At 45.9% G+C, this 22,404-nt stretch overlaps 2 protein-coding genes across 6 annotated transcripts in view; one reads left to right on the top strand and one right to left on the bottom strand.

Annotated features, from left to right (window-relative positions):
• Positions 1-422: 422 nt before the first annotated feature.
• ppp6r2a (protein phosphatase 6, regulatory subunit 2a) lies at positions 423-12,950 on the top strand. Of its 3 annotated transcripts, none has more exons than XM_076150601.1 (24): positions 423-863; positions 4,173-4,342; positions 4,838-5,092; positions 5,454-5,640; positions 5,814-5,951; positions 6,058-6,123; positions 6,261-6,373; positions 6,711-6,824; positions 6,988-7,114; positions 7,244-7,396; positions 7,820-8,044; positions 8,161-8,225; positions 8,373-8,494; positions 8,599-8,684; positions 8,801-8,881; positions 9,025-9,122; positions 9,396-9,453; positions 9,696-9,823; positions 9,917-10,041; positions 10,129-10,273; positions 10,414-10,502; positions 10,632-10,797; positions 11,137-11,238; positions 11,355-12,950. In XM_076150601.1, exons 3-24 carry the CDS (start codon positions 4,866-4,868, stop codon positions 11,401-11,403), a joined length of 2,664 nt encoding a protein of 887 aa, XP_076006716.1. In that variant the 5' UTR covers positions 423-863; positions 4,173-4,342; positions 4,838-4,865; the 3' UTR covers positions 11,404-12,950. The 3 variants fall into 3 exon arrangements, with proteins under 3 accessions (XP_076006716.1, XP_076006717.1, XP_076006715.1); XM_076150602.1 differs by having other exon boundaries at positions 424-863; positions 8,373-8,488; positions 10,629-10,797; XM_076150600.1 differs by having other exon boundaries at positions 424-863; positions 10,629-10,797.
• A 975-nt stretch (positions 12,951-13,925) lies between these two features.
• sbf1 (SET binding factor 1) overlaps positions 13,926-22,404 on the bottom strand; it is a 42,946-nt gene continuing 34,467 nt past the window's right edge. For 2 of the 3 annotated variants that reach the window (XM_076150590.1, XM_076150597.1), the window contains 18 exons: positions 21,873-22,009; positions 21,504-21,708; positions 21,208-21,404; positions 20,946-21,083; positions 20,748-20,843; positions 20,393-20,467; positions 19,735-19,907; positions 19,477-19,653; positions 19,235-19,336; positions 18,922-19,107; positions 18,223-18,349; positions 17,993-18,123; positions 17,626-17,865; positions 17,432-17,539; positions 17,018-17,217; positions 16,845-16,932; positions 16,597-16,728; positions 13,926-16,504 (listed from right to left, as the gene is read on the bottom strand). In XM_076150590.1, coding sequence (XP_076006705.1) covers positions 16,406-16,504; positions 16,597-16,728; positions 16,845-16,932; positions 17,018-17,217; positions 17,432-17,539; positions 17,626-17,865; positions 17,993-18,123; positions 18,223-18,349; positions 18,922-19,107; positions 19,235-19,336; positions 19,477-19,653; positions 19,735-19,907; positions 20,393-20,467; positions 20,748-20,843; positions 20,946-21,083; positions 21,208-21,404; positions 21,504-21,708; positions 21,873-22,009 — 2,611 coding nt within the window. In that variant the 3' untranslated portion in view covers positions 13,926-16,405. The remainder of the gene's footprint in view (positions 16,505-16,596; positions 16,729-16,844; positions 16,933-17,017; positions 17,218-17,431; positions 17,540-17,625; positions 17,866-17,992; positions 18,124-18,222; positions 18,350-18,921; positions 19,108-19,234; positions 19,337-19,476; positions 19,654-19,734; positions 19,908-20,392; positions 20,468-20,747; positions 20,844-20,945; positions 21,084-21,207; positions 21,405-21,503; positions 21,709-21,872; positions 22,010-22,404) is intronic. The other variant, XM_076150599.1, reaches the window with a different exon arrangement.

The following is a 22,404-nucleotide window of genomic DNA, read 5'->3' as shown; positions in this document are numbered from 1 at the left end:
TAGTTGTTGTTTTGGGTAAATAGAGTCATTAACTTTGTTAGTTTGGGTAAATAGAGTCTTCAACTTAGTTAGTTTGGGTAGATATAGTCATCAACTTAGTTAGTTTGGGTAGATGGAGTCATTAACTTAGTTAGTTTGGGTAAATAGAGTCTATCACTTAGTTAGTTTGGGTAAATAGTCTTTAACGTAGTTAGTTTGGGTAAACAGTCTGTTACGTAGTTAGTTTGGGTAAAAAGAGTCTAATCTAGTCAGTTTTGGTAAATAGAGTCTATAACTTAGTTAGTTTGGGTAAATAGAGTCTATAACTTAGTTAGTTTGGGTAAATAGAGTCTATAACTTAGTTTGTTTGGGTAAATAGTCTTTCCTGTAAACTCGGTGCACAGTCTGGATTCTGAAAGTCAGTGCGCGTGCTCGCGGGCTGCTCTGCCGCGCGCTCCCGTATCCATGTCGCCATTTTGATTCGAAAAATATGACTGAGTTTTTCCGGCTTTCCATGCTAAAGTTAGCTCCCTGTTTGAATTATTTTATACGTGAGTACGAATCGTAAGTCTGTTACCCGGAGTAACAAGTACCGTTATTAATGTTGGGTAGCGTTTGATGCGGTGGAACTGTTTGTTTGAAAGACTTCAAAGCCAGACTGGCGCTAGCTAAGTTAAACTAGCTAACAGTTAGCCTATGCTGTCGCAGACTGACCCCTTCTTCAAAACAAATCACTATTCCTTCACGGGCTAATGTAGGTTAGCTAACGTAGCAAGCTAACCGTTAGCTAGATAGCCTGTGACTGGTAGCTGACCGCTTGACGGAAAACTCCATCAGCAATCTTAGTACAGGCGAAAGGATCGGCAACGGACTTAAAATCAAAGGTAAGTTTTGGACGGGGAAGTCGTTATGCGGAAGGCAGTGAACTCGCAGCCAGCTAACGTTAACCCCACAAAGCCACAAAGTTCAACTTAACTTGAGACGTTGGTTCATCTCAACTCAGTACACGTTAACTGCTAATGGCTAATTAGCTACCGCGGTAAGCAGAGAGAAGAGGAAATAAGGTCCGCGAGAGGAATTAGTGCTAACAAAAATAGCCACTGAACGCTAGCTAATCAAACTATTGGTAGCTAATTTGCTTTACTTTCCCAACAGCGACAACATATAGTCTTTGAACTACTTAACTTTTAACACTATAGTTGGGTGCCAGTGACAACAGTGGGGTTTTGTTTGTTTTTAACATATTCACCCAGCTGTACAAAAAATGTTGTTGTCTAGCTCACAAGTGAAGTGCAGCTATACAAGTTAGTCTGAGGCCAGAGCAGTGGAGCCCTGGCTGAGGTATTGACAGCAAACACACGTACACGCTGAGTAAATGTTAAGTAACGCTGGTTACATAGAAGGAAATGTTATTATTGAACGACGCATGTAAGGAATGTACTTAATTGTTCGGGCTGTAATGACTTTCATCCACGCTTTCAGTCTCTTTTAAGCGTTAGATAATGGAGCTCCACGGGAGTTGAAGTAAACAGAAATCTGAGCTCCTGCCACAAGTCAGTTGATGTGCATGTCATGCCAAGGCTCCGACAGATCGGTTTACGTTTCTTTAGCTACGCTGCTGTTGTTGAACAGTGGGGAGAAATGCCACCCCGTCAGATTACAATCAAACAGACGCTTTTATTACAGTATTTGCTTTGTTAGTGAATCGTCTGGTAAATTCATAATCATGACATGTCCAGTGATGCTAAAATCGCATATTCAGTATCTGATGGTATGAAACACGCTTAGGCTAACAGTATTTTACATTTCTGAAGGTGTTAATCCCACCAGACTTTGCATTTCACACAAACTTCAGGCAACGGGGAGCGCTCTGCCTTTAGCTGTATGTTGTGACACTTCCTAGTAAAATCAGCTGTCTAAAAGAGGCACTGAGTTAAACATGTTGTGATGCCGGTCTTCCTATCAACGGACTTGTGCACTGATGAAGGTCGCTTATGTCCCTGTAGTCACTTAAAGCTAATTTATTAACTAAATCGATGCTTGGGCAACATTTTAGTTCTTAACTTTATATTTGATGTTAATTGGAATTGGAATGATACCTATTCTCCAGGTTGCTTACTTTGTTACTGTTGAAATGTTTATTTAAGTAACCCTACCCCTAAAAACATGTATAAACTATTAACTCATTCACACTCGGTGGTAACTATTTTTGGACATTTCTCTTTATCAAACAGACCTTTTGTTATCGCCCATTTTATTGTAATGCTTCCGTGCATCAGAGGTTAGTATTCGGTCAAACAAAGTGTACTCTTTCCTATCTCTTTGCATGCTCTTAAGTACACTTGCATAGTGGTGGATCGTTTTAAATGATGAACAATCATTTGCCACCAGTTATTTATCAGTAAGCGCGGAAGGAGAGCCGATGTTAAAGCATACCTGGAGCGTCATTTTCCCCTGATTTTGCTACATTTTAACTTGCCTAATTACGGTCTACTGTTTGCTCACAACATCCACTTATGTGCCCTGCATGTGTGCCATTGTTTCTCTTTTCAAAGTCTGTTACATGTGCCAGTAGACTGTTTTTGTTGAGGTTGCCTCTGGTGGGTTCTATTTTGGATGTAAAGTCAAGCATTTGCTTTCCTGCTTGGTGTCCACAGGGAGCGTTCAGCGGGTTATTATTGCACTTGTGTACTCTGTAAATGTATGCCAGATGGACACTGCTGCATGTGCATGGCAGGGTTCTCTACAGAAAAAAATCAAAGAAACAAGAGGCAGCGTTTGAATTTCCTTCTTTAGTTTCATCTCCATGATGGACGATTAGTGGCAGGTTGCAACATAACATAATTACTTTTAATAATACCAGCATGCCATATGTACATTTCTTTAACATGTCACTACTAGTGTATTAGGTAGTGTGGAATAATTGCTTTTGTAACCATGCATGGAAAAACGAACAGTATTTTGGTAAGTCGTTGTTTTTAACTCTTACAGGTTGTGAACTAAAACTTAAAGTCATTTAATGCTTAATGTTGTGTTGTTTACATTGAACAATGTTATCTTGTGAGGTTGGCTAATAGAAAGCCTCCACTAATATGAAGTGAAAGAGCAAATGGGAGATGAAACAGATTCATCTGATTATGCACCAGAAGTTCAGTAAACCCAAAATAAACATTTAAATGAATAACAAACTTGTACATGCTGTTTTACAATACAACTTAATCTAAGAATTTCTGTTATTGAACTTGCCCTCAAAACGTCTGTGCCATTTAAGATACATTTACCATTTAAACATAAATTGTGTCGCCCAAAATTAAACTGGAAATTTCAAATTCAAATAGTTGGAATGATTTGCTTGGTTTTCTAATGTTGTGCATTAATTGGAGATGCTTTGGTTATTTCCCACACATATTCCTGTTATTCACCCTGGCTAATGGAAAAAACCATCTGGGATTTGAGTTGAAGTGGGTTTGGATGATGTGAAGTGTCAAGTGTGCACAGCATGATTTTTTTTTTGCAAATGGTCAGAGGTGTTGATGAGGCTAACATTTTATTATGTTACTTCATCATTCATTTAACTTCATTCCCCGCTCTCAAAATATCTGAAAACCACAAGTGTGACTATCAGAGTGAAAGACTAAGTTGCATGTCATTTTGATGGACATTAAGGCCACAAGCCCATGGGCAATGAGCTCACCTCCTCTTCTGATTTGCTTTGGTATCTGTGTGATTTTTCTCTGGAATGAGTGGAGATGCAATGTCACAAAAATTGACACACTCTTCTTAATATCAAGTCATATACTTGACATTAATATACACACTGTAAAAACAAAAGGCCTCTACCCGAGTTACTAACCACACAAATCCACAGTTTGAAAACTCGCATTATATCCTAGTCAGTCGTAGTCATGTTTCAGGTCTTAAATTTGAATTGCAAAAGGGGATTTCTATTGGCACTGATAAAGACACATGATGACGTGACAAAAACACCTCCCAATGGTGCAATAGCACTGTAAGATAGATAGATGGGTACTTTATTCATCCTCTTGGGGAAATTCAAGCAGTGTACTCTTCTTACAGTGTCATTCTTCCTGTATCCATTTATTTATATGTTGTATTTGTGCATATCCAAAATTTTGTCTGCACGGTATGTCAACACTGTCATTTCTCCTGGAACTCTTTTTCATCTTGCACAGGGTATGGTGAGCCTCTTCGTGTCTGATCTCCTAAAGAGGCCTGCGTTCTAAGAGGAGACCCATGCTGATAAATGCCAGGCCTCGCCACACTCTCTGCCGTCTGCACAAACACAAATGCCTGCCTGCCCGAGGGGGAGGTCTGATTAAAGATATCCACACTTCATCCACTGGTACGTGTTAAAAGTTAGTTGGGCTAATGTGTTTAACACACATACAGTTGCTTACAAATGTATAACATTGCAATAATGAATCAATCACATTTTACAAAAGAAATTCAGTTAAATTCAGGCTCTTCACAGTGAAAATACTAAAATGTTGTATTCAGCATCTTAATTGGGTTTCTACTAGGATCCAAATAACTTTCTACTTATTCTACTTTGCAATCCAAATAAAAGTTTGTAGCTAAAAGAAGGCAGAAGTAGTTTCACTGTGTTGCTGTTCCAGCTCTTTGTGTTTGTATCCAGGATACAGTACATCCTCATGTGATTACACCCATGTCTCTCCCCTGCTGCCTTCCCCACCTACACATTCTATCCCTTCCCTTCCCTGTCACACCCCTTGTTTACATTGTTTCTGGCCACCGCTGCATCTACCTTTGTTTCCTTGTCCTCGCATACCCCTCATCCTCCTTCCTTTCTCCTTCTTTACCCCGTTCCACTGCCCAGGGCTGTGTCCCCCGTCCCAGCGGCCACCATGTTTTGGAAGTTTGACTTGCATACCACCTCCCACATCGATCAGCTGCTGGACAGGGAGGACGTAACGCTAAGAGAGCTGATGGAGGAGGATGATGTCCTGCAAGAATGCAAGGCCCAGAATCGCCGGCTGCTTCTCTTCCTCTCCCAGGACCACTGCATGCAGGAGCTGGTCAGCCTCATCACCACAGAGCCTCCCGCTGACCTGGAGGAGAGGAGCCGCTTTAAGTGAGAACCCACTGACTGAAACAGTGACAAGCCAAAGGATTGGTTTTCTTGTTTGGGATGTGAATCATGAAAAATATACAGCAGTATGGGTGAAGGCATTACTGTCTTAAGATGCTAGAATTAGACAAACAAGACATCCATTTAACTGTTCTTCATTTGAACACACACGGGCAACAGGTCTGCTTTATTCTTAGATCTTATTTTGTGCTGTTCCAGGGAATAGTATTCCCCATAGAAATCATTGAAAATATAATTACTATAACTTAATTTCTGCTGTATATTTAGGAACATCAGAGATTAGATAATGACTTTAAAATCCTCATCAAGTCTGAGTTGATCGTTTCTGTGTTTTCCCGTTAAGGTTCCCCAACATTGCTTGTGAGCTGCTGACGTCAGATGTGTCTATAATAAACGATAAGCTCGGTGGGGATGAGACTCTCCTTGAAATGCTGTACCACTTCCTGGAGCAGGACCCCCCTCTAAACCCGCTACTGGCCAGCTTCTTCAGCAAAACCATTGGCAATCTCATTGCCCGGAAAACTGAACAGGTACTTTTATAAAGATTGTGCATAGGATATTAGGAAACATAGGAAACAAACCACCAAAAGTGCTGTTGATCCAAATCCATACAGTTAAGAAGGTGGTGGGACAGAAAAACTGTAAACTGGCTAAAAGATGATGGTATGAAATCTCGGCTTATTGCACACTCCTCCGCCCTCAGGTTATTTCTTTTCTAAGGAAAAAGGAAGGTTTCATTGGCCTGGTGCTGAAACACATTGATGCCTCCGCCATGATGGACCTGCTGCTTCGGCTCATCAGCTGTGTGGAGCCTGCCCCCTTGAGGCAGGAGGTCCTCAATGTAAGTTATTCTTTGTAGACAGTATACGTGTTCTCTCCCCAAGAGAACAATGATGTCTTTAAATAAGAATTAAGTATCTGACACTGTTCATTTTCTGTTTTCAAAGTGGTTGAATGAAGAGAAGTTGGTTCAGAGACTTACAGAACTCATCCATACTGGCAAAGATGAGGAGGTGAGTGTCAAAACCTGTTCCTTGGTGTAAGTGGGGCTGTGTTGTTACAATTCTGTAAAGTTAAATCTTAATTATAATGGAAAAGCTTTCACTTGATTTATATGCTTTGATGTTCTGATTCGCAATTTTCCCTTCAGAGACAATCAAATGCGTCCCAAACGCTTTGTGACATCATCCGCCTTAGTCGAGACCAGGCCAATCAGATGCAGGAGAATGTGGAAGCTGACCCGTTACTGGCTGTGTTAGAGTCGTAAGTCTATACTTCATCTTGATTAGAGTTCCAAGTAGAAGTTAATGTTTGTGTACATTTACATCACAGAATCATTGTTAGTGTAATTGCAGTGAGTGAACCTCAATTAACCTTTGTTATAATAGCACAACCCAGTAGGGCCACTATGTCACATGATTTGTGTCTGAATGTTTTTTCACTTTGTTGGACATGTTCCTGTTACCTTTGCTTTTTTGAGTCATAAATGGAGAATTGGGGAAGTTGTGATTTAGCATATCTCTGGACTGCACTTCCACCTTCAGACTGAGGTGTTTTTTGGGTCTGAAATTTATTACTAACTCAATTTCTGTCTTTTCAGACAGGAGAGCGTTACAGGGCTTCTCAAGAACATGTTTGAGGGGGAGAGGAGTGAGGCCTCAATTGTTAACGGAACTCAAGTGCTACTTACCTTACTGGAGACCAGGAGGTCTGGGTAAGTCAAAACCTCTCTCTGTTGTTCCCGTAGTGATATTAAGTCTCAATTTCACTCCAGCTATTTTCCCCACATGCTTGTAACTGTCCAACACTGGTTGCATGCATTTTGAGAATCTCTAGTCTGGTCACCTAATGCCTTTCTCTGCTTGCATCTCCTTTAGGTTGGAAGGGCTGATGGATCTGTATTCTCAGGGTTATGAAAGGTCTTACACTGTCAACAGCAGTATTTTAAATGCCATTGAGCCCCATTTAAAGGACTTCCAGCAGCTTCTCCTAGATCCCCCCAAGGTAAATGAAAACACAGAAATGCTCAGAGACAAACTCTTCATTCTTTCTCTTGAGGATACTTTCTTAGAATTGGCACCCATGGGTTTTCTTGTATTCGTATTAAATGTATGTTTCTCATGTCTTGTGTAGAAAAGTGCAATATTGACGACCGTTGGCGTTCTAGAGGAGCCGTTGGGGAACGCTCGCCTTCACGTGGCCCGGCTGGTGGCCGCCCTGCTGCAGACTAGTGACCCCAGTATCTGTCAGGAGCTCTGCAAGCTTGCCACCATGGATGTACTACTTGTACGCTAACCCCCACCTGTGTTTCTACACAGGGCTTTGTAACTCCTTTTGTTCATACAACTATATTCAAGTTTGAGATTCAACATTCAAGAGTTCATCTGAATTCATTTTCCCACACACTTTCAATTCCACACGCATATACCAAGCTGGTATGATGATGATGGTGCAGCACAAAATGACATTCCACATGGGCGCCATCGCAACAGGGTATTCATTATGCCAGAAACTGTTACACAACAGCTAATCCTGTTATTCACAGCTAATGGAATTTCTATTTAATTCTTGATTATCGGTGAGGTTTGCTTGTTTGGAATAATACTTCAGTGACACAGGGTCTTGACCAGCCATGTTTGCCTGTTCTATTCTATTTAACTCTGCGATTACTCTGTTGATGATCCTGCGTTTACCTTTCTTTCTGCCTAGGATCTGTTTTTCAAGTACTCCTGGAATAACTTTTTGCACTTCCAAGTGGAGTTGTGTGTGGCGGCTATCCTGAACCACCCCTCCACAGAGGAGCGACTCGGCCAGGGCATCCAGAACCACGAAGAGACACCTGTTGTATCCGGCCCTGAGGCCCAAGTGGAAGCAGAGGAACCAGGCAGAAGCGATGACCCACTGACCTCCATCCATAACGCCCTAGTGGCACATGTAGGTGCCACGCTTACATACAACACCCAAAGTGTTTTAAAGCTCTTGTAATGTTTTGATGCATTTTCTTTCTATCCTGCATGAACCTTCATTCTGTCTTTCTGTTGAACCTTCAGCTTTTCCAAATGTGTCGACTGGTACAAAGGATCCTAGATGCCTGGGAGGAGAACGACAAAATACAGTAAGGTTTTCGATTGCATTGTGCTTCAAGCCACTTGTATCAAATACAATTAAGTTTTCCAGCTTTTTCCATGATGTGCTGCATGTTTTGCTATTATTTGGCATTATTGTGTTGCTCACTTTGTATTCATCTGCCTGTGAATCTCAGGGCTGAGGGCGGCACCAGGAGAGGCAACATGGGTCACCTGACCAGGATCGCCAACATGGTGGTTCATAACCTGGAGAAAGGGCCGGTACAGCTCCAGATCACTGACCTCATCAAAGGTAACGGTGTGTCTCCGTTTCCTTAATTCTAGTTGAGTCAAAGTCGAAGTCAAAGGTAAATATCCTGCTGCTGTTTAGTCAACACCAGGATCTGGTCTGTTCCTCCTCAGAGCTGCCAGAAGACTGCAGAGGTCGCTGGGAGAGCTTTGTGGATGAGACCCTGAGAGAGACCAACAGGAGGAACACAGTGGAGCTGGTGAGATCTCATTCATGAACCCAATACAACAAGATATCCCCTTATAGATTTTGAATACCTTGAAGTTAAGACACAGAAGAAGGTTTAATAATTTTCTGAACCCCTTGTGTCTGCAGGTCAGCACCCACAACATGCACTCTTCCAGTGAAGACGACGACATGGAGAGTCCCTTCCCAAATGACCTGTCTCTCCAACAGGTAGGATGAGACACAGTTACATTGCTCAAAACATTCAAGTGCTGTTTGTACTCTTAAAGTAGCACATTCTGCTCCATCTCAGTATTACAAACACAACTGTACTTCTGAATTGCGCTTAATGAAGTCGCGTTTCACATTTCCAGGCCTTCTCCGACTATCAGATCCAACAGATGACTGCCAACTTTGTAGATCAGTTTGGGTTCAATGATGAGGAGTTCAGTGAGCATGATGAGAATATCAAGTAAGCATTAACAAATCTGTACATAAGGTATTCTTTAGGAAAATGACTCAGCATCTTCAACTCCACACACAGCTGTGACATCTGTTCAAACCAAACCAAAGATGTTGTGTTTCTGTTTTTGTTTCATGCTGTAAATGTGCAGTTTATGGGTTGTTGATACATTCTGTTCAGTCATTTTTGTCTTTGTTTTTGCATTTGTAACGACCCAATTATCACACAAGGAAGATCAGATCTGAACCTACACGTTCTGTGCTCTCTTATCTCTGTCCCCAGTGCCACATTTGACCGAATTGCGGAGATAAACTTCAATCTAGATGCTGATGATAACAGTGTAAGTGTTTCAGTACCATTCATTATTCTGGCTGGTATCTGCGTTATTGAACTGCTTGTGTATACTTAAAATTTTCAAAGCAGAGTTTAAGGTGTATTTCCTACCTCAGGAAGCCGCTGGTTTCATCTAATTTGACATTCTAGAAATAAACTTGGCAGAGACTCACTTGATACTCGCTGTAAGTATCTTTTAAACACTCAACTTAATCATTTCTCATTCACGTTTGCTTTATTTGCACACAGGCCAATGCAGCTGCTTTTGAGGCCTGCTGTAAAGAGAGGATACGTCAGTTTGATGACGCCGAAGAGGAAGAGGACATTTGGGAAGAAAAGGAGATAAACTATGCAACCCAAGTCAAATCCAGAACAAGGTAATCTTGGTGACATTTCTTACAGTGTTTTTCTTCCTGAAGGTCTTCAATTACTTCACCATGCCATTTCTCTCCACTCTCCTTCTCTGCCAGGTTTGGGGTTTCCCAAACCTCAGAGGGAAGCTCGAGGAACAGCATGGAGAACGGAGGCAGGGAGCGGGACCGCGGGTCTGAATCGGATGAAGACGAGGACTCTGAACAGACTTCCTCAGACACAGGTAAGTAGCAGCTGTAGAGCCAAATGAGCCCCACAACAACTCTTCTAAATATTTAAGACATTTTGTAATTGTGGTTGTTGCCGCCAGGTCCAGGCTGGACGGCAAACTTCAGGGAGTCAGGAGGTAACGCACCTTCCCAATCAGCAGTAGAATGGGACACCTCGACTAGGAGCGGAGCAGAGACCCAACAGAGTGGCTGGGCCAACTTCACCGAGTTCCAGCCTTTCTGCGGGTGAGAATCACGTCTGTTCACTCAAAAGAGTCTATTGTGTCTCCCTAAAGTTGTTGACGGAGTTTAAAGCACATGACAAAGACATAACTCTGGTCTCCATGTTAATCCGGAGGTCCCTCTGTTTTGCTTGTTTGCTGCAGTAAGGAGAATGAGCCCAGATGCAGCTCTCCCGTGGATTCAGGCAGCAGTGATGCAGACAAACAAGCTAAACAAAACCACGAGAAGACCGGTTAGTGGTGACCTACATCCACAGAGTTTATAGGACCTATTGATCCCACATAGCTTCCTCCCTCTGTTTGAGACGCACACTTTTGTCCCCCGAATTCATTTTTCAATCCCGTCTGTCTGTGTCCAGCAGTCAGTGCAGCAGAGCAGAGTAAGCGTCCTCCCGCCGCCTCGGACAGCAGCTCCTCTGGGGGGTCCGACAGCGAGGAAGACGACAAGACTGCCGCCGCTCCCTCTGCCGCGCCTGTTGCCTGGGAAACGGCCGGCACCCACAGTAACAAGAAAGCTGACCTCAAAAGGTTTGAGATGGCTTTATCACCTTTAGATGCCTCGGGTTCCTGTTGACCCGTCTACTTGATGTCTGCGTCTATAAACATCTATATATGAAACATAATTACTATATTGAGGTAATTACAGTGTAGAGCAAAGTTTAAATTACTGGATTGATTCAGCTCTGCCTCTCTAAGTAAAGCAACGCCTTTGAGCTTCTCTGTAGAAATCTCTGCCTTGACTGAGGGCAGCAAAAGTGCAGTGCAGCAATTAGAATCTGATTTTCAGTAATAATGTGGTTAGCAATTAAACTCTGTCATTAATCATTTGTATCACTCCACGTCACAACTGTTGTCTCTGCCCCACAGCGAGGAGAATCCAGTGTCTTTGGAGAAACTGTCCCTGTCCGAGTCCCCGAAAGCCTCGGAGCAGAAGCCCGATCCATCCGTAACCACACAGAGCGAGAGGAAGTAGGTGCCTGTTCTTGCTTACAGTTCGGCGGGGAATGATTTTAAAATTGCATCATCAGACTCTGCCAGCGATGGCATCCATCTAACCGTCTCCTCCTGTCCATCACTCCCAACAGAGAGGACACGCCTCTGCACCAGGAAGTGTCCGTCAACGGGCCAGTCTGAGCGCAAACCGTGGGGGGGGGGGAGGGGGCAGCTACCTGACAGTTGCCGTGGCTGTGGACTGTCGGCCTCCTCCAGAGTGACCCCCCCCCCCCCCCCCCCCCTGCCACGCCCCTCCCCCACCACCCCGGCCCCCCCCTCCAATAACCTCACTGCAACCTACGGTGTTTTTACCGAATCACTCTGCCATGTTATTGGACCCGGACACTGCCATGCAACACCAACGACGAGGCGGCGGAACATGTAAAAAAAAACAAACAACAAATATATACAAAAAACGACAAAAAAAAACAAGAACCAACAAACTGAACAGAGTGTAGAGGAATCATCTTCAAAGCCTTTTTTCCCCCCAGTGTTGCACACGCTAACGTGCGGTTTTAATGTAGCAGAGATCTTTGACACGACAGAACAGAATCCGAGGGGTTAAACATCGCCATTATTTTTTTACGTCCCGAAAAAAAACACAAGATTTCTCTCCTCGTTCCCGCCGTTGGACCCCGAAGCGTTTAGGGATTTTACACGGTGGGCCCTGAGTGGATAGCACAGGATGAAACCTTTTAACGGAAAACGATGCCTCAACAATAAATAACTTTTTTTTGTTGTTTTTTTTCTTTTTTGTGTTTGTTTTTAAAGCATTTCTCTTCAAGCTTAAGAAAAAGCACTTATGCAGCCATTTACTGTACATTATAGCACAATGTAAGTGTTCGACCCTCATCTCTGCTGGCCGTCTTATCTGTCCTCTCGCCCACATCCACTGTTTTTAACCCTTTCTTTTCCCTGTTTCCGCTCATCGTCATCCATCACCAGGTTTAAAAAAAAAAAAAAAAGTGTTTTTCTTTAAGTGCTTCAGGAGGGACCGTCGAGGAGGAAGAGGAGGGTGCAGGTGGATGAACAGCGCTCTATAATAGTATTACTGTCTTTTGCTCATGTGCAATAATGTCAAGTTAGCCATTTTATTTAACACGAAATTCAGGATTTTTTTTTTTTTTTTTGAAAGAATCAATCCAGTGTTGTTGGAGATTGACTCTACTCGTTTGGTGTAAACAAATTAGGATTTTATCTCCACGCCCCCTCCTCCCTCTCTTTTCCATGTTAGTGCATGTGTAAGCGGTTCTGTTGACCTCGCTAGTGAGCTAAGACCTTCTGATTGTATTGATCTTAAGTTCCTATTGTTATCCCCCCTTAAATCAACCAAACATTATCTACCTATATACAAATATTATCTACATTTAAAGGTAATTCTACAAGCAATTCTGAGATTTACTATTGTCTGTTCCTTGTTTCTCCCCTCTCTCCTCTCCATTCGAGCTCTTCACTCAGAGCGAGAGCGGCTGTGTTAAAGAGCGATGCTGTAATTGTTTTTGTTTGTTTGTTCCATGTTTTAATTTGATTTCCTCTGAGCAGCAGAAGCATTGGAAGGTTTTTGGGTTGTGCAGAGCTCCAAGGCCTCTCCGGTGTACGTACTTCAATCATTTGACAGCTATCAGGTTCTACGATCATTGTTAAAACTTTGAAATTAAAAGTGTCTGGTTGACCACATTAATACCAAACTCCTTCACGGGCCCTTCTGCTTGTCGTGTTTCCTCTTGCTGCTCCTTTCACTTGAATGAGACTTTTCATTGAGGTCCTTTGGTCGTTCACAGGGAAGGCAAGAAGGTCGGGGTTCAACACGCCAGGAGCCGGTAGGCAGTCAATGTTTTGATAATGTTCCGCTGATTAAATTAGCGAGCGAAGCTGATGACAGACTTGTAGCAGTTAGAGTAGCAGCTTGAGTAGCAGCGGGACATCTGTGTCATTAAATGTGCCTCCTGTGCGATTTCATTTCTCCGTCAGCACATTTTCCTTGATTCAGCGTCATTGTGTGTACTTTACATCAACAGTCGACCCGTTTCCAAAGCAAATAATCCGAGTTTAGATTCCTTATCTTCCAGACAGCCATGGTTTCCATTCCTATTTTCATACTATGACATCAGCGGCATTTACCACCAGTCTGCAACGCGGAAAAGAACAAATTCTAATTCCAAAACCTTTTCTGTATTGCAACCTTTACAGCTACTTTGTCATTGCTAACTCAAGTCGTTATCAAAGGTGTCGTGCAACTTGGAAGAATTATAAACTTGTAAGATCCAACACCCAGCATGTCCTGTGTCTCCAACTTCTTTCAGCTGTCACTAATACTTCTCAGCAGATAAACAGATGTTATTTAAACACAGTGACAGTTATTCACACCTCTGCAAGGTTTTGTAACCTGGATGAAAATCAATGGCTGAGGGGGAAGGCAGAGTGAACTCAACAGGGGACGGTTTGGCTTCTAAATGCTCAGCACTTATGTGAAGTATTCACAATTTGTCGGTACTACAATATGGAAAACACCGGCATGAATTTATACACACCCATTGTTCTGAGTACACTGGGTACTTGCTTTATTTTTAGGGGAAGAGTGAACATACCAGCACATAAATGATAGTCTATTCACTCTTCCATTGGCGGCCAATCAAAGCTTTATTCAGTAAGCAGACAAAGGGGATGTTTGAACCCAGTTTTTATTTTGACTTTAAAAAATAAATGATTGACAACATAACCTGGCTCAGAAGGTAATTACTCCAGACAAAAATAAATAAAGGGATTACGTCATTGTTCTGGTTAATAGAGCTGCAGGATGCAGAGAGAGATGAGTAAACTGGACCACAGCTGGTTTGAGCCACGGGGATGAAGTTTACACGGACTTCATCTTCCTCAGGTGGATTCTAAGGGGGGATTATTTGAACATTTGTAAGGTTTGTGTTTACATGCTGACTGTAACTGATATCCTGAGTTTGCATTTGGGCTATATGACTGTTTTTCCGTCTTGAATGTGTCGGGGGGGGTTTTGTTTTTGTCACGTTTGGATCAGTTGGACAGCCCAGGGGACAAAGCAGCCATCAGGAAACCGTTATCTAAAGTTTGTCGTTTGTGGTGAGCTGATGTTGGTCAAACCACAATGACAATGTCCGTTAAATGTTCTTTCTCTATAGGGTTGGTATTACAAAAAAAGATGTCTTGACAGCCGACTGAGCTGGAAGATTGAACATGCAGGTTCTGAACAAACCTCGTCTGAACCGAGCAGTCAGGATTATGGATTCTGAATATGGAGATTTGACATCTTCAGGTAACATGACATCACACAAATCCATGTTTTTTATGTGAAAATGAACCGACAGGCGCCCGAAGCCGGACACCAGGAAGCTTGAATGCGTCTGTCTTGATTTATCGGACTAATCTACACCCCGGCACTGTGGAGGGAGCAACAAACCAGCCTGTAAAATGAGCCCTCACACACTGAGAGGCTCTAACACACACTCTCTCTCACCCTCACACACACGCCTCCACTCTCGCATTAGGGTTGGTATTAAGGACAACTGAGTTTCCCAAAAAAAGAAAAAGGACATTGAGGGTTTACTTGAACAATTTTCTTTAAAAAGTAGTAGCATTAGTCACATTAATACAGAAATAAACAAAATGGCACGTTGAATTCCTAATTTTAAAAATAAAGTGGTGCTTGAGGAACTTTCTTATTGAGGAGACAGTTAAATAAATTACTACCATAAACGTTACATACAAATCTGGAGTAGTATATACAAAGAAGTTATAAGACAAAAAAAAAAATCTACAAATTTTACTTTTCTGTTCAACGAGACAGACAGCAGTGTAACCTATCTTACATAGCAGGGTGTGTTTGTTGAGTGGGTCTCAGTGGTTTTGTGAGTGTGAGGGGATGAACTGATTAACTAACAGTAAAAAAAGAAAGAAAAGAAAAAGAAAGGGGAGTTGATTTGTTGCAGCCTTGTAAATTCCAGCTAAACTTCCTCTAAACGCTCTAAACAGATGATGACTAACTATGTACAATACAAGCTTCAGGGTCTGACTGTAACAGGCGCTGATGTGAAAACCAAAGACACGGACACAAAATCACATCCCCCGCGTTTGGGCGACTTTACGTTCTTTCACACTGCGACCGGTTTGCCGTCCCCGTCCCCGGAATCGTAAACCAAACATCGGTCCTGCTGATAGAAATCCCAGAATTCCTCTGTTCCGTTCTGTTTCCCTCCTCCCTCCTCCCGCGGCTCGACTGAGTCACTGCTACACAAAGGGCGCCCGCCGGCTTCCTTCAGCATCCCTCAGACGTGGTTCATAGTGGTTGTTGATTTGATGGTTTCTAAAGAACTTTGTAAACAGACAGCGCCGCCTGGTGGACTCGAAATCTCCCACCAGCACTCCTGGTTTGATCTCTCCTGATGGCTTTCACAGTATTCTGTCATGATCAACTGCTGCATGAAGACATGATGAGCACAAAAAAAAAAGAAAAAGAAAGAGTGAAATCCTTCATGAACCGTTAAAGCCCCGCCCACATCAGCTACATCAGGGCAGTGAGGTCGCCAAAACGAGAGCCAAGACCTCAGAGGAATGAGAGGAAGTGATTACTGTCAGCGGATCAGATCGGGGGGGGGGGGGCTGCTTTGGTCCATCAACCCATCAGTCTGAAGCTCCTCCGTCATTCCTCCCTGGAGTGTGAGGGATAAGCAAGGGTTAGTAAGAGAGGGAGTGGGGCGGTTTACAGGTGGAGGGTCTGGAGAGATCTTCACGAGGGTCCGAGAGACCGAGACCCCCGACACAAGTCTGCATGAGGAGGGAGGACATGCTCCGTAAGTTGGCGATTCTTTCCTGTGCGCAGGAGCGTCTGAGCGGGCTGCAGCCAGTGGTTCTTCAGGGACTTCATCCATTTTTGTTTTTCTTTTTATTCTTATTTTTTTTATGACAAAAACACTGAAACGTCGTGATGCGAGATTATTAGTTCAACACTACCGATACAGAGCTTAAACGTGGAAAGGCGTCTTCCTCTTCCTCCTCTTCCTCCTCCTGCTGCTGCTGCTCCACGCCCGTCTCCCCCCTGGGATGGGCTCGGCAGACGTGTCGGCTCATTCAGTCCTCGATGCGTTGCTACTTTAAAAAGGGTCCCGCCTTCACTTTAGGCGTCCGACAGGCAGCTCTGAACACTGTCCATCCACAGCTGTGCGTTCAGGCTGTCCTGTGCACAGAAGTTGTACACTCTTTTGGTTGTCTTGAGCTGAAAGGAAAGACGCCACAGGGGTTAACGTCGGCGTAAAAAAACACAGCGGCTCACCGATGTTCACACCAAATCAAAAACCAGGTCCTCACATCAAAGAAGGCTTTCTCCTCCACGTTCTTCGGCGCTCCCATGGCCGGCGTTCCCGGGATCACAGACTCCACCTCGGCCAGGTCGATCACGCCCTTGCACTCCTTGTCCTGCCGGGTCTCGTAGTATCTCAGCTGGGGGAGGGACAGAGGGACAGAGGGACAGAGGGACAGAGGGACACGTCCTTACAGAGTCACCACTGGGTGTCACACCGGGACAGAAGACGCCGCTGCTGTCTCATTGGTCTTACCTGATGTTTGGTTTTGTCCAGCACAAACCACCGAGGTTTCCATGGTTTCAGCAGCGCCCCTTTTTTGAACAGGATGCCTTCAAAACTCCTTCAGAAAAATGTAAAGGCCATATTTAAGGCATTTATTCAGATTCAAAGCCGGTGCCACTTCCTTTCAGTGTGCAGGTACAGACCTGTTTTCGCTCTCTGTGCTCTGGAACTGGCTGTAGAGGGTGCTGGTGCTCTGCCGGCCCGTCACCGGCGTGGACGTGGCCCTGGCCTCGCATTCTAGCGCCAGGTTGATGGAGGAGCCGCTCTCCTGCAGGTACACGCCCTGCGAGCGCCGCTGGTGGCTCAGGTTGGACGACATCAGCAGGGAGCCAGAGAACGACGGCTGGGAGGAGAGAAAGGACGAGTGGATTCAACAACCAATCAGACGTGTGTGTGATGGTGTGTGTGTGTGTGTGTGTGTGTGTGTGTGTGTGTGTGTGTGTGTGTGTGTGTGTGTGTGTGTGTGTGTGTGTGTGTGTGTGTGTGTGTGTGTGTGTGTGTGCGCGTGTGTCGCTGCGTGCGTGCGGAAGTGAGCGTGACACCGCCGCTGCTCTCACCTTGCTCTCCAGTTTCGTCTCAATCCGCTGCGTGGTTTTGATTTTGTCCCAGGCGTCCTTCCACTTCTCTGATGGCTGACCGAGCTCCGCCTCCAGACTCTGCAGGTCCTGAGAGTGACACAAGAGTCTCAGTTCAGTTACAACTCAACACCTGGACAGGAGAGCCAGCAGGTGTGTTGTAGCTGTGGACCCACCTGCAGGAGCTTGGTGATGGCATCGGGCAGCGTCTTGCTCAGGTTGTCGTAGCACGGCCACACGACGCGGCGCTGCGACTTGGGCCCGCTGGTGTCCGGCTTCTCGGGCGTCTCCTCTGGGAGCCGCTCCTGCCGGCCCCTCACCAGCTCCCAGTCGTAGGAGGGACCCTCCGACAGTGTCTCCTCCGTGTAGAAGTCCCACACCTTCAGGTTGGAGATGAAGATGTACGGCCGCAGCACCTGAGAAAACAGACGAGGGCTCGCGTTAAGACTCGCCAGGAGGTTTCATGCACTGGGTGAGCACTCCAGTGTGGGTGTGTGTGTGTGTGTGTATGTGTATGTGTGTGTGTGTGTGTGTGTGTCTCACCTCGTCGTCTTCAGGAGAGAACATGAAGTTGAAGAAGATGGGCGTCTTCTTGTTGAGTCTCTCGATGTAGTCCCACACAGACTTGCACACCTGTGGGCTCTTCCTCTCCCCTTTCTCCTCATACAGAACGCCTGCACCCACACAAGCAAAGGGACACACACACACACACAGATTTGTAAACCAGGCATTGCACCCACAACCAGTCGACACACACCGGGAGAAGTACATACCCAGCTCGATGCGTTCGTAGTCGGAGTCGAGCAGGAAGGTGCGGAAGCGGTTGGACACGTAGTGATACGCCAAGAACTTCAGGTAGTACTGACTGAACTCAAACTCCATGGGGAACTGGAGGTGGATCTGAGGGGGGAGGGACAGAGACGGAGCAGCAGAGGACAAAGCTTCAGATTTTGTGTGTTTTTGTAGCCACAGTAGTTTTAAGTTCAGGCCTCACAGATTCAGCGTTCACAAACAGAACAATCATCAGTGTGAACGCTCCAGATTACACGACTGCATCCTGCCGGGATAAGCTCCGTAGAAGAAGTACACCCACAGTGATAGTAGTGTGTTTTTCCTTCCGGGCTCCATCGGTTGAGGCTGGTGTAATAATAGCTCGGATGTTATGGACACAGGAGCGTTTGGGTTGCGTCGTAGTCAGTAGGGTTATAAATCTGAAGCCGTGTGGCAAACACTTCCTGCGTGTGATAAGACGGCTGGACGCGCGTCACAGAGGCAGAAAACAGGAAGTAAAGACCGACGGACACACTGACAGATACCTATGATGGATCAATACTGACTGATCCCGTCCGTATAAATAGGTAGGACTCCATTTTTAGATGTTTGGGAGAAGCAGCTGAAGGGAAACTAACAATACTGGTAAAAAAGGTTCAGCTGACAGGAAGCTGCTGCCTCCTTCCCCCGCCCCCATCCACCTGGTGCACACAGTCCAGGAACTGCAGGAAGACGGGCGTGAAGCCGCTGCTCTGGCTGGCCAGCGTCTGCGCCCCTCGGTGGCTGAAACGGTGGCCGAATGAGAGCCACTCCTTCTCCACCAGCAGCCTGAAGCCGTCGAAGGTGCGGTAGTACGGGTCGGAGAGCAGCTGGACCAGGGACACCACCTGCAGCACAACAGCACAGCTCAGAGCGCCACCTGTGTGTGTGTGTGTACAATGTGCTGTGTGTGTGATTAGTGAGTGAACGTGCAGTGTAAAGATGTGACTGATTGTGTAGCTCAGTGGGTCAAACCTGTGTGGTGACGTCCCAGCCGTCCTCCAGGCTGACCATGACCGACGAGTCCGTATCAAGGAGTTCAACCACGAGGGCGGAGACCTGCAGGACCCTGTGCAACTGGAGAGACACACACACACACACACCCACACCCACACACACACACACACACACACACACACACACACACACACACAGTCAGGACCCCCAAAGGCCAAACACAGTATGACAGACACTAATGGAAGTAGCTGAGCACTGACCAGGGTCATCCACTCCGACTCCTCCAGGCAGCGCAGGAAGGTCATGTTGGGGTCAGGGGTCGGGGAGCTGGGCACGCAGGCCTTCATCAGCTTCTTGAAGCTGTTCTTCACCTGCCGCACGTCGCACACTTCAATGGGAACCACCTCCCACTGCTGGAAGGAGTCCTGCTTCCCTCCCTGAGCACAGCAGAGCCCGGCATGTTCTCTAAAAGGTCCATTGTGATTGACAGTAACGTGTCAGCTGGTGCTGCTGCTCACCTTCAGCTGGGCTTTGTCTCCGATGATGTAGAGGAAGGCCCTCTGCTGCCGGAGGAACAAGGCCTCACTCGGCCCTCCGTTGGGCTGTGGGGTTTCTTTCCCCGCCAGGCGTGTCCCCACATCTGGGTTGTAGGCACTTAACCGGCCACTGCCCCGGATGCTGCCCCATTTACCTGCAACACACACACCAAACACACACCAGCAACAACAATTACAATCTTTACAGCAATGACTACATTTGGAAATATTTTCTGTGATAAAATGTGTGTGTGTGTGTGTGTGTGTGTGTGTGTGTGTGTGTGTGTGTGTATCTGCACACAGTGTAGACACTACTTCTGAACCTAGCAGTCATGCTGGTAAACAAGGCAGGAGTTATTGAATGCGACCCAGCGGCTCAGTTTGCTAGCTCGCCCTTGACAGCTGCATTAGGATCACACAGAGTTGAGGTTTCTAAAGCGTGAAACCTTTTCTCACACCCAACAGACAGAAGTGATCAAACAGGCAAAGAGACACCAGACGAGACCCAGAGAGCAGAGCTGCTATAGCAGCATGCAGACAGGAGGGACAGATACACACGATTAGTCCTGAGCGGCAGCACGCTATCACGGACGACATCTGATTGGTTAGACATGGGGGGAGGGGGCGTGGCCTACTGTACCTCTAGGAGAGTTCCTGGCCTTGCCTGACACTTTGGGCTGAGAGAGGGAGATGACCCTCGCCCTTTGACCCAGAGCTGAGGTCAAACAACACAAAGAGGCCCCGTTAACCCACAACGCCACAGGATGGAAGATGGATTCACTCAAAACACACACACACACCCAACACACGGTACAAAGGGTTGTGTTTTGGATGAACCAAGTCTCTTGTTTGGGCTGGAAGAATAGGATCTGACATTCTCGTGGTCCCAAGACTTTGAGAGAATGTTCACATTTTGTTCTGGACCCAGACCTACAACAGACATGTCGCTGCAGAAATGTGAGCAGAGAGCGGCGACGCAGAGCGAGTGACCTCACCTCCTCGGCTAAAGGTCCCCGGCACATCGTCCTTGGTGCCCATCACCTGCTTCATCAACGCTCCGATCTTTGGCTGCCTCAGCTTATCTGACGAGTCTGTGGACAAAAAACCCAGAGCGCGCTCAAACATCAGAACCCGGCGGCCGTGACGCGCCGCAGCATTATGCAGATTCCAGTGTGTTCTTCTGTTTCACCCACCGGAGGCGCTCATGTGTGTGGAGGTGAAGCCGCTGAGTGTGTTCCTGCCGCTGCTCTCACTGTAGGAAGGCATGGAGCTGATGATGGCGTGCAGGTATTTCTCCTGCTCCAGACTGGTGGAGTCTGCTTGTGATGGCACTACACACACAAACACAAACACACACACACAGGAACAGTTTATTGGAACAGTACCAAGACCTTTAGCCACGTCTGTATGTCAAAGAGAAGTATCAATAATGGAGCAGCTGTTGTGAGTATTGACCTGCAGAGGGGGCGTTGGGCGACTTGAAGAAGCCCACCACTCCTTTAGCATGGAGGCCAGCAGAGCGCAGCAGCACCGCTTTGGTTCTGGGATTCCTCCAGCAGACCACAGGGAAGCGGTTCTGCCGGTAGCAGCGGCAGATCCTCTGGATTGTGGAGTCTGGGATGCTCTGGGGCACGATCAGCAGGCCGGGATAACTGCAACACACGGACCAAATGTGAATTCATAGACAAACACTATGGGAGTCCACCATCGTGGCATGGTGCTCCTCATCTCCCAGGCCTCCTCGCTCTCACCTCCTGCAGACGGTGTACATGCGGTTGACGGTTGAAATGCGAAAGGGCTCGTTCTTGGAGCGGGTTAAGCTGCTGCTGAGCGTGCCCAGACCCAGACGCTGGTAGTCGCGGCAACAGGCGCGCTCCACCACATTGCTCATGGTCTGGCGGTCTGAGGAGCGCATGGTGGAGGACAGGGTGAGGGTCTGGTCCACCTCCTCAGAGACTGGGAGGGGGAAAGACAGGATGTTCAACTCCAGAGTGTTCAGCTCTGTAACCTGCTCAGCTTCCTCTCACTTATTCTTTAACTTCCACAGACATTTTCTTTTATTTATTAATTAATTCTACGACCTTCAATAAATAATCCCAGTGTGTTGATGGACTTGCTACCTGAGATCTCATCCTCATCCAGCTCCGACTGTAAGCTGCTCCGGTTCTCCCAGGTCGGAGGCGAGTACTTCTTCCTGGTCACATACTGTCGACCGATGGTCCGCTTGGCAGTTTTCACCAGGTTTTTGGAAAGAGTCCTGATAAAAAAGAGAAAGTTGTGACTTCTCCAAATAAACAACTGTGACGATTCACTATCCTGTCCCATTTCAAACCCATCTTTCATCTTCATCCTTCTGAAAAGCTTAAAGACGCTCATCCTGGAAAAAGTTTGCAGCTTGGACTTTGTGCATAATTGACCAACAGGGATAAATGGGTGTCTTACTAGTTTGCATTCAATGTGCAGTATAAATATCCCTGACACGCATACGCACGCGCACACACAGGCACACACACACACGCACACACTTCGATGGGAACAACAAGGCTGATAAAATGGTCTGCACATTTTCCACTGTTGAATTATTCAAAGGATTCTCTCTCACGCTCCATTGAATGGGGTGGAGGGGGGAAGTGTGTTCATGTATTCCTGTGT

The sequence above is a fragment of the Genypterus blacodes genome, unplaced genomic scaffold (assembly GCF_046128005.1).
Source record: "Genypterus blacodes isolate CSIRO-AG114 ecotype Tasmania unplaced genomic scaffold, CSIRO-AGI_Gbla_v1 ptg000007l_1, whole genome shotgun sequence".
NCBI classification, from domain to species: domain Eukaryota; kingdom Metazoa; phylum Chordata; class Actinopteri; order Ophidiiformes; family Ophidiidae; genus Genypterus; species Genypterus blacodes.
Note: the sequence above shows the minus strand (reverse complement) of the source record. Positions and strands in the feature narration are given on the sequence as shown.

Coding starts and splice junctions, on each gene's coding strand:
- ppp6r2a (XM_076150600.1), top strand. CDS start 4,866: ATGTTTTGGAAGTTTGACTTGCATACCACCTCCCACATCGATCAGCTG. Junction 5,641..5,813: donor TTGCCCGGAAAACTGAACAG/GTACTTTTATAA, acceptor CTCCGCCCTCAG/GTTATTTCTTTTCTAAGGAA. Junction 5,952..6,057: donor TGAGGCAGGAGGTCCTCAAT/GTAAGTTATTCT, acceptor CTGTTTTCAAAG/TGGTTGAATGAAGAGAAGTT.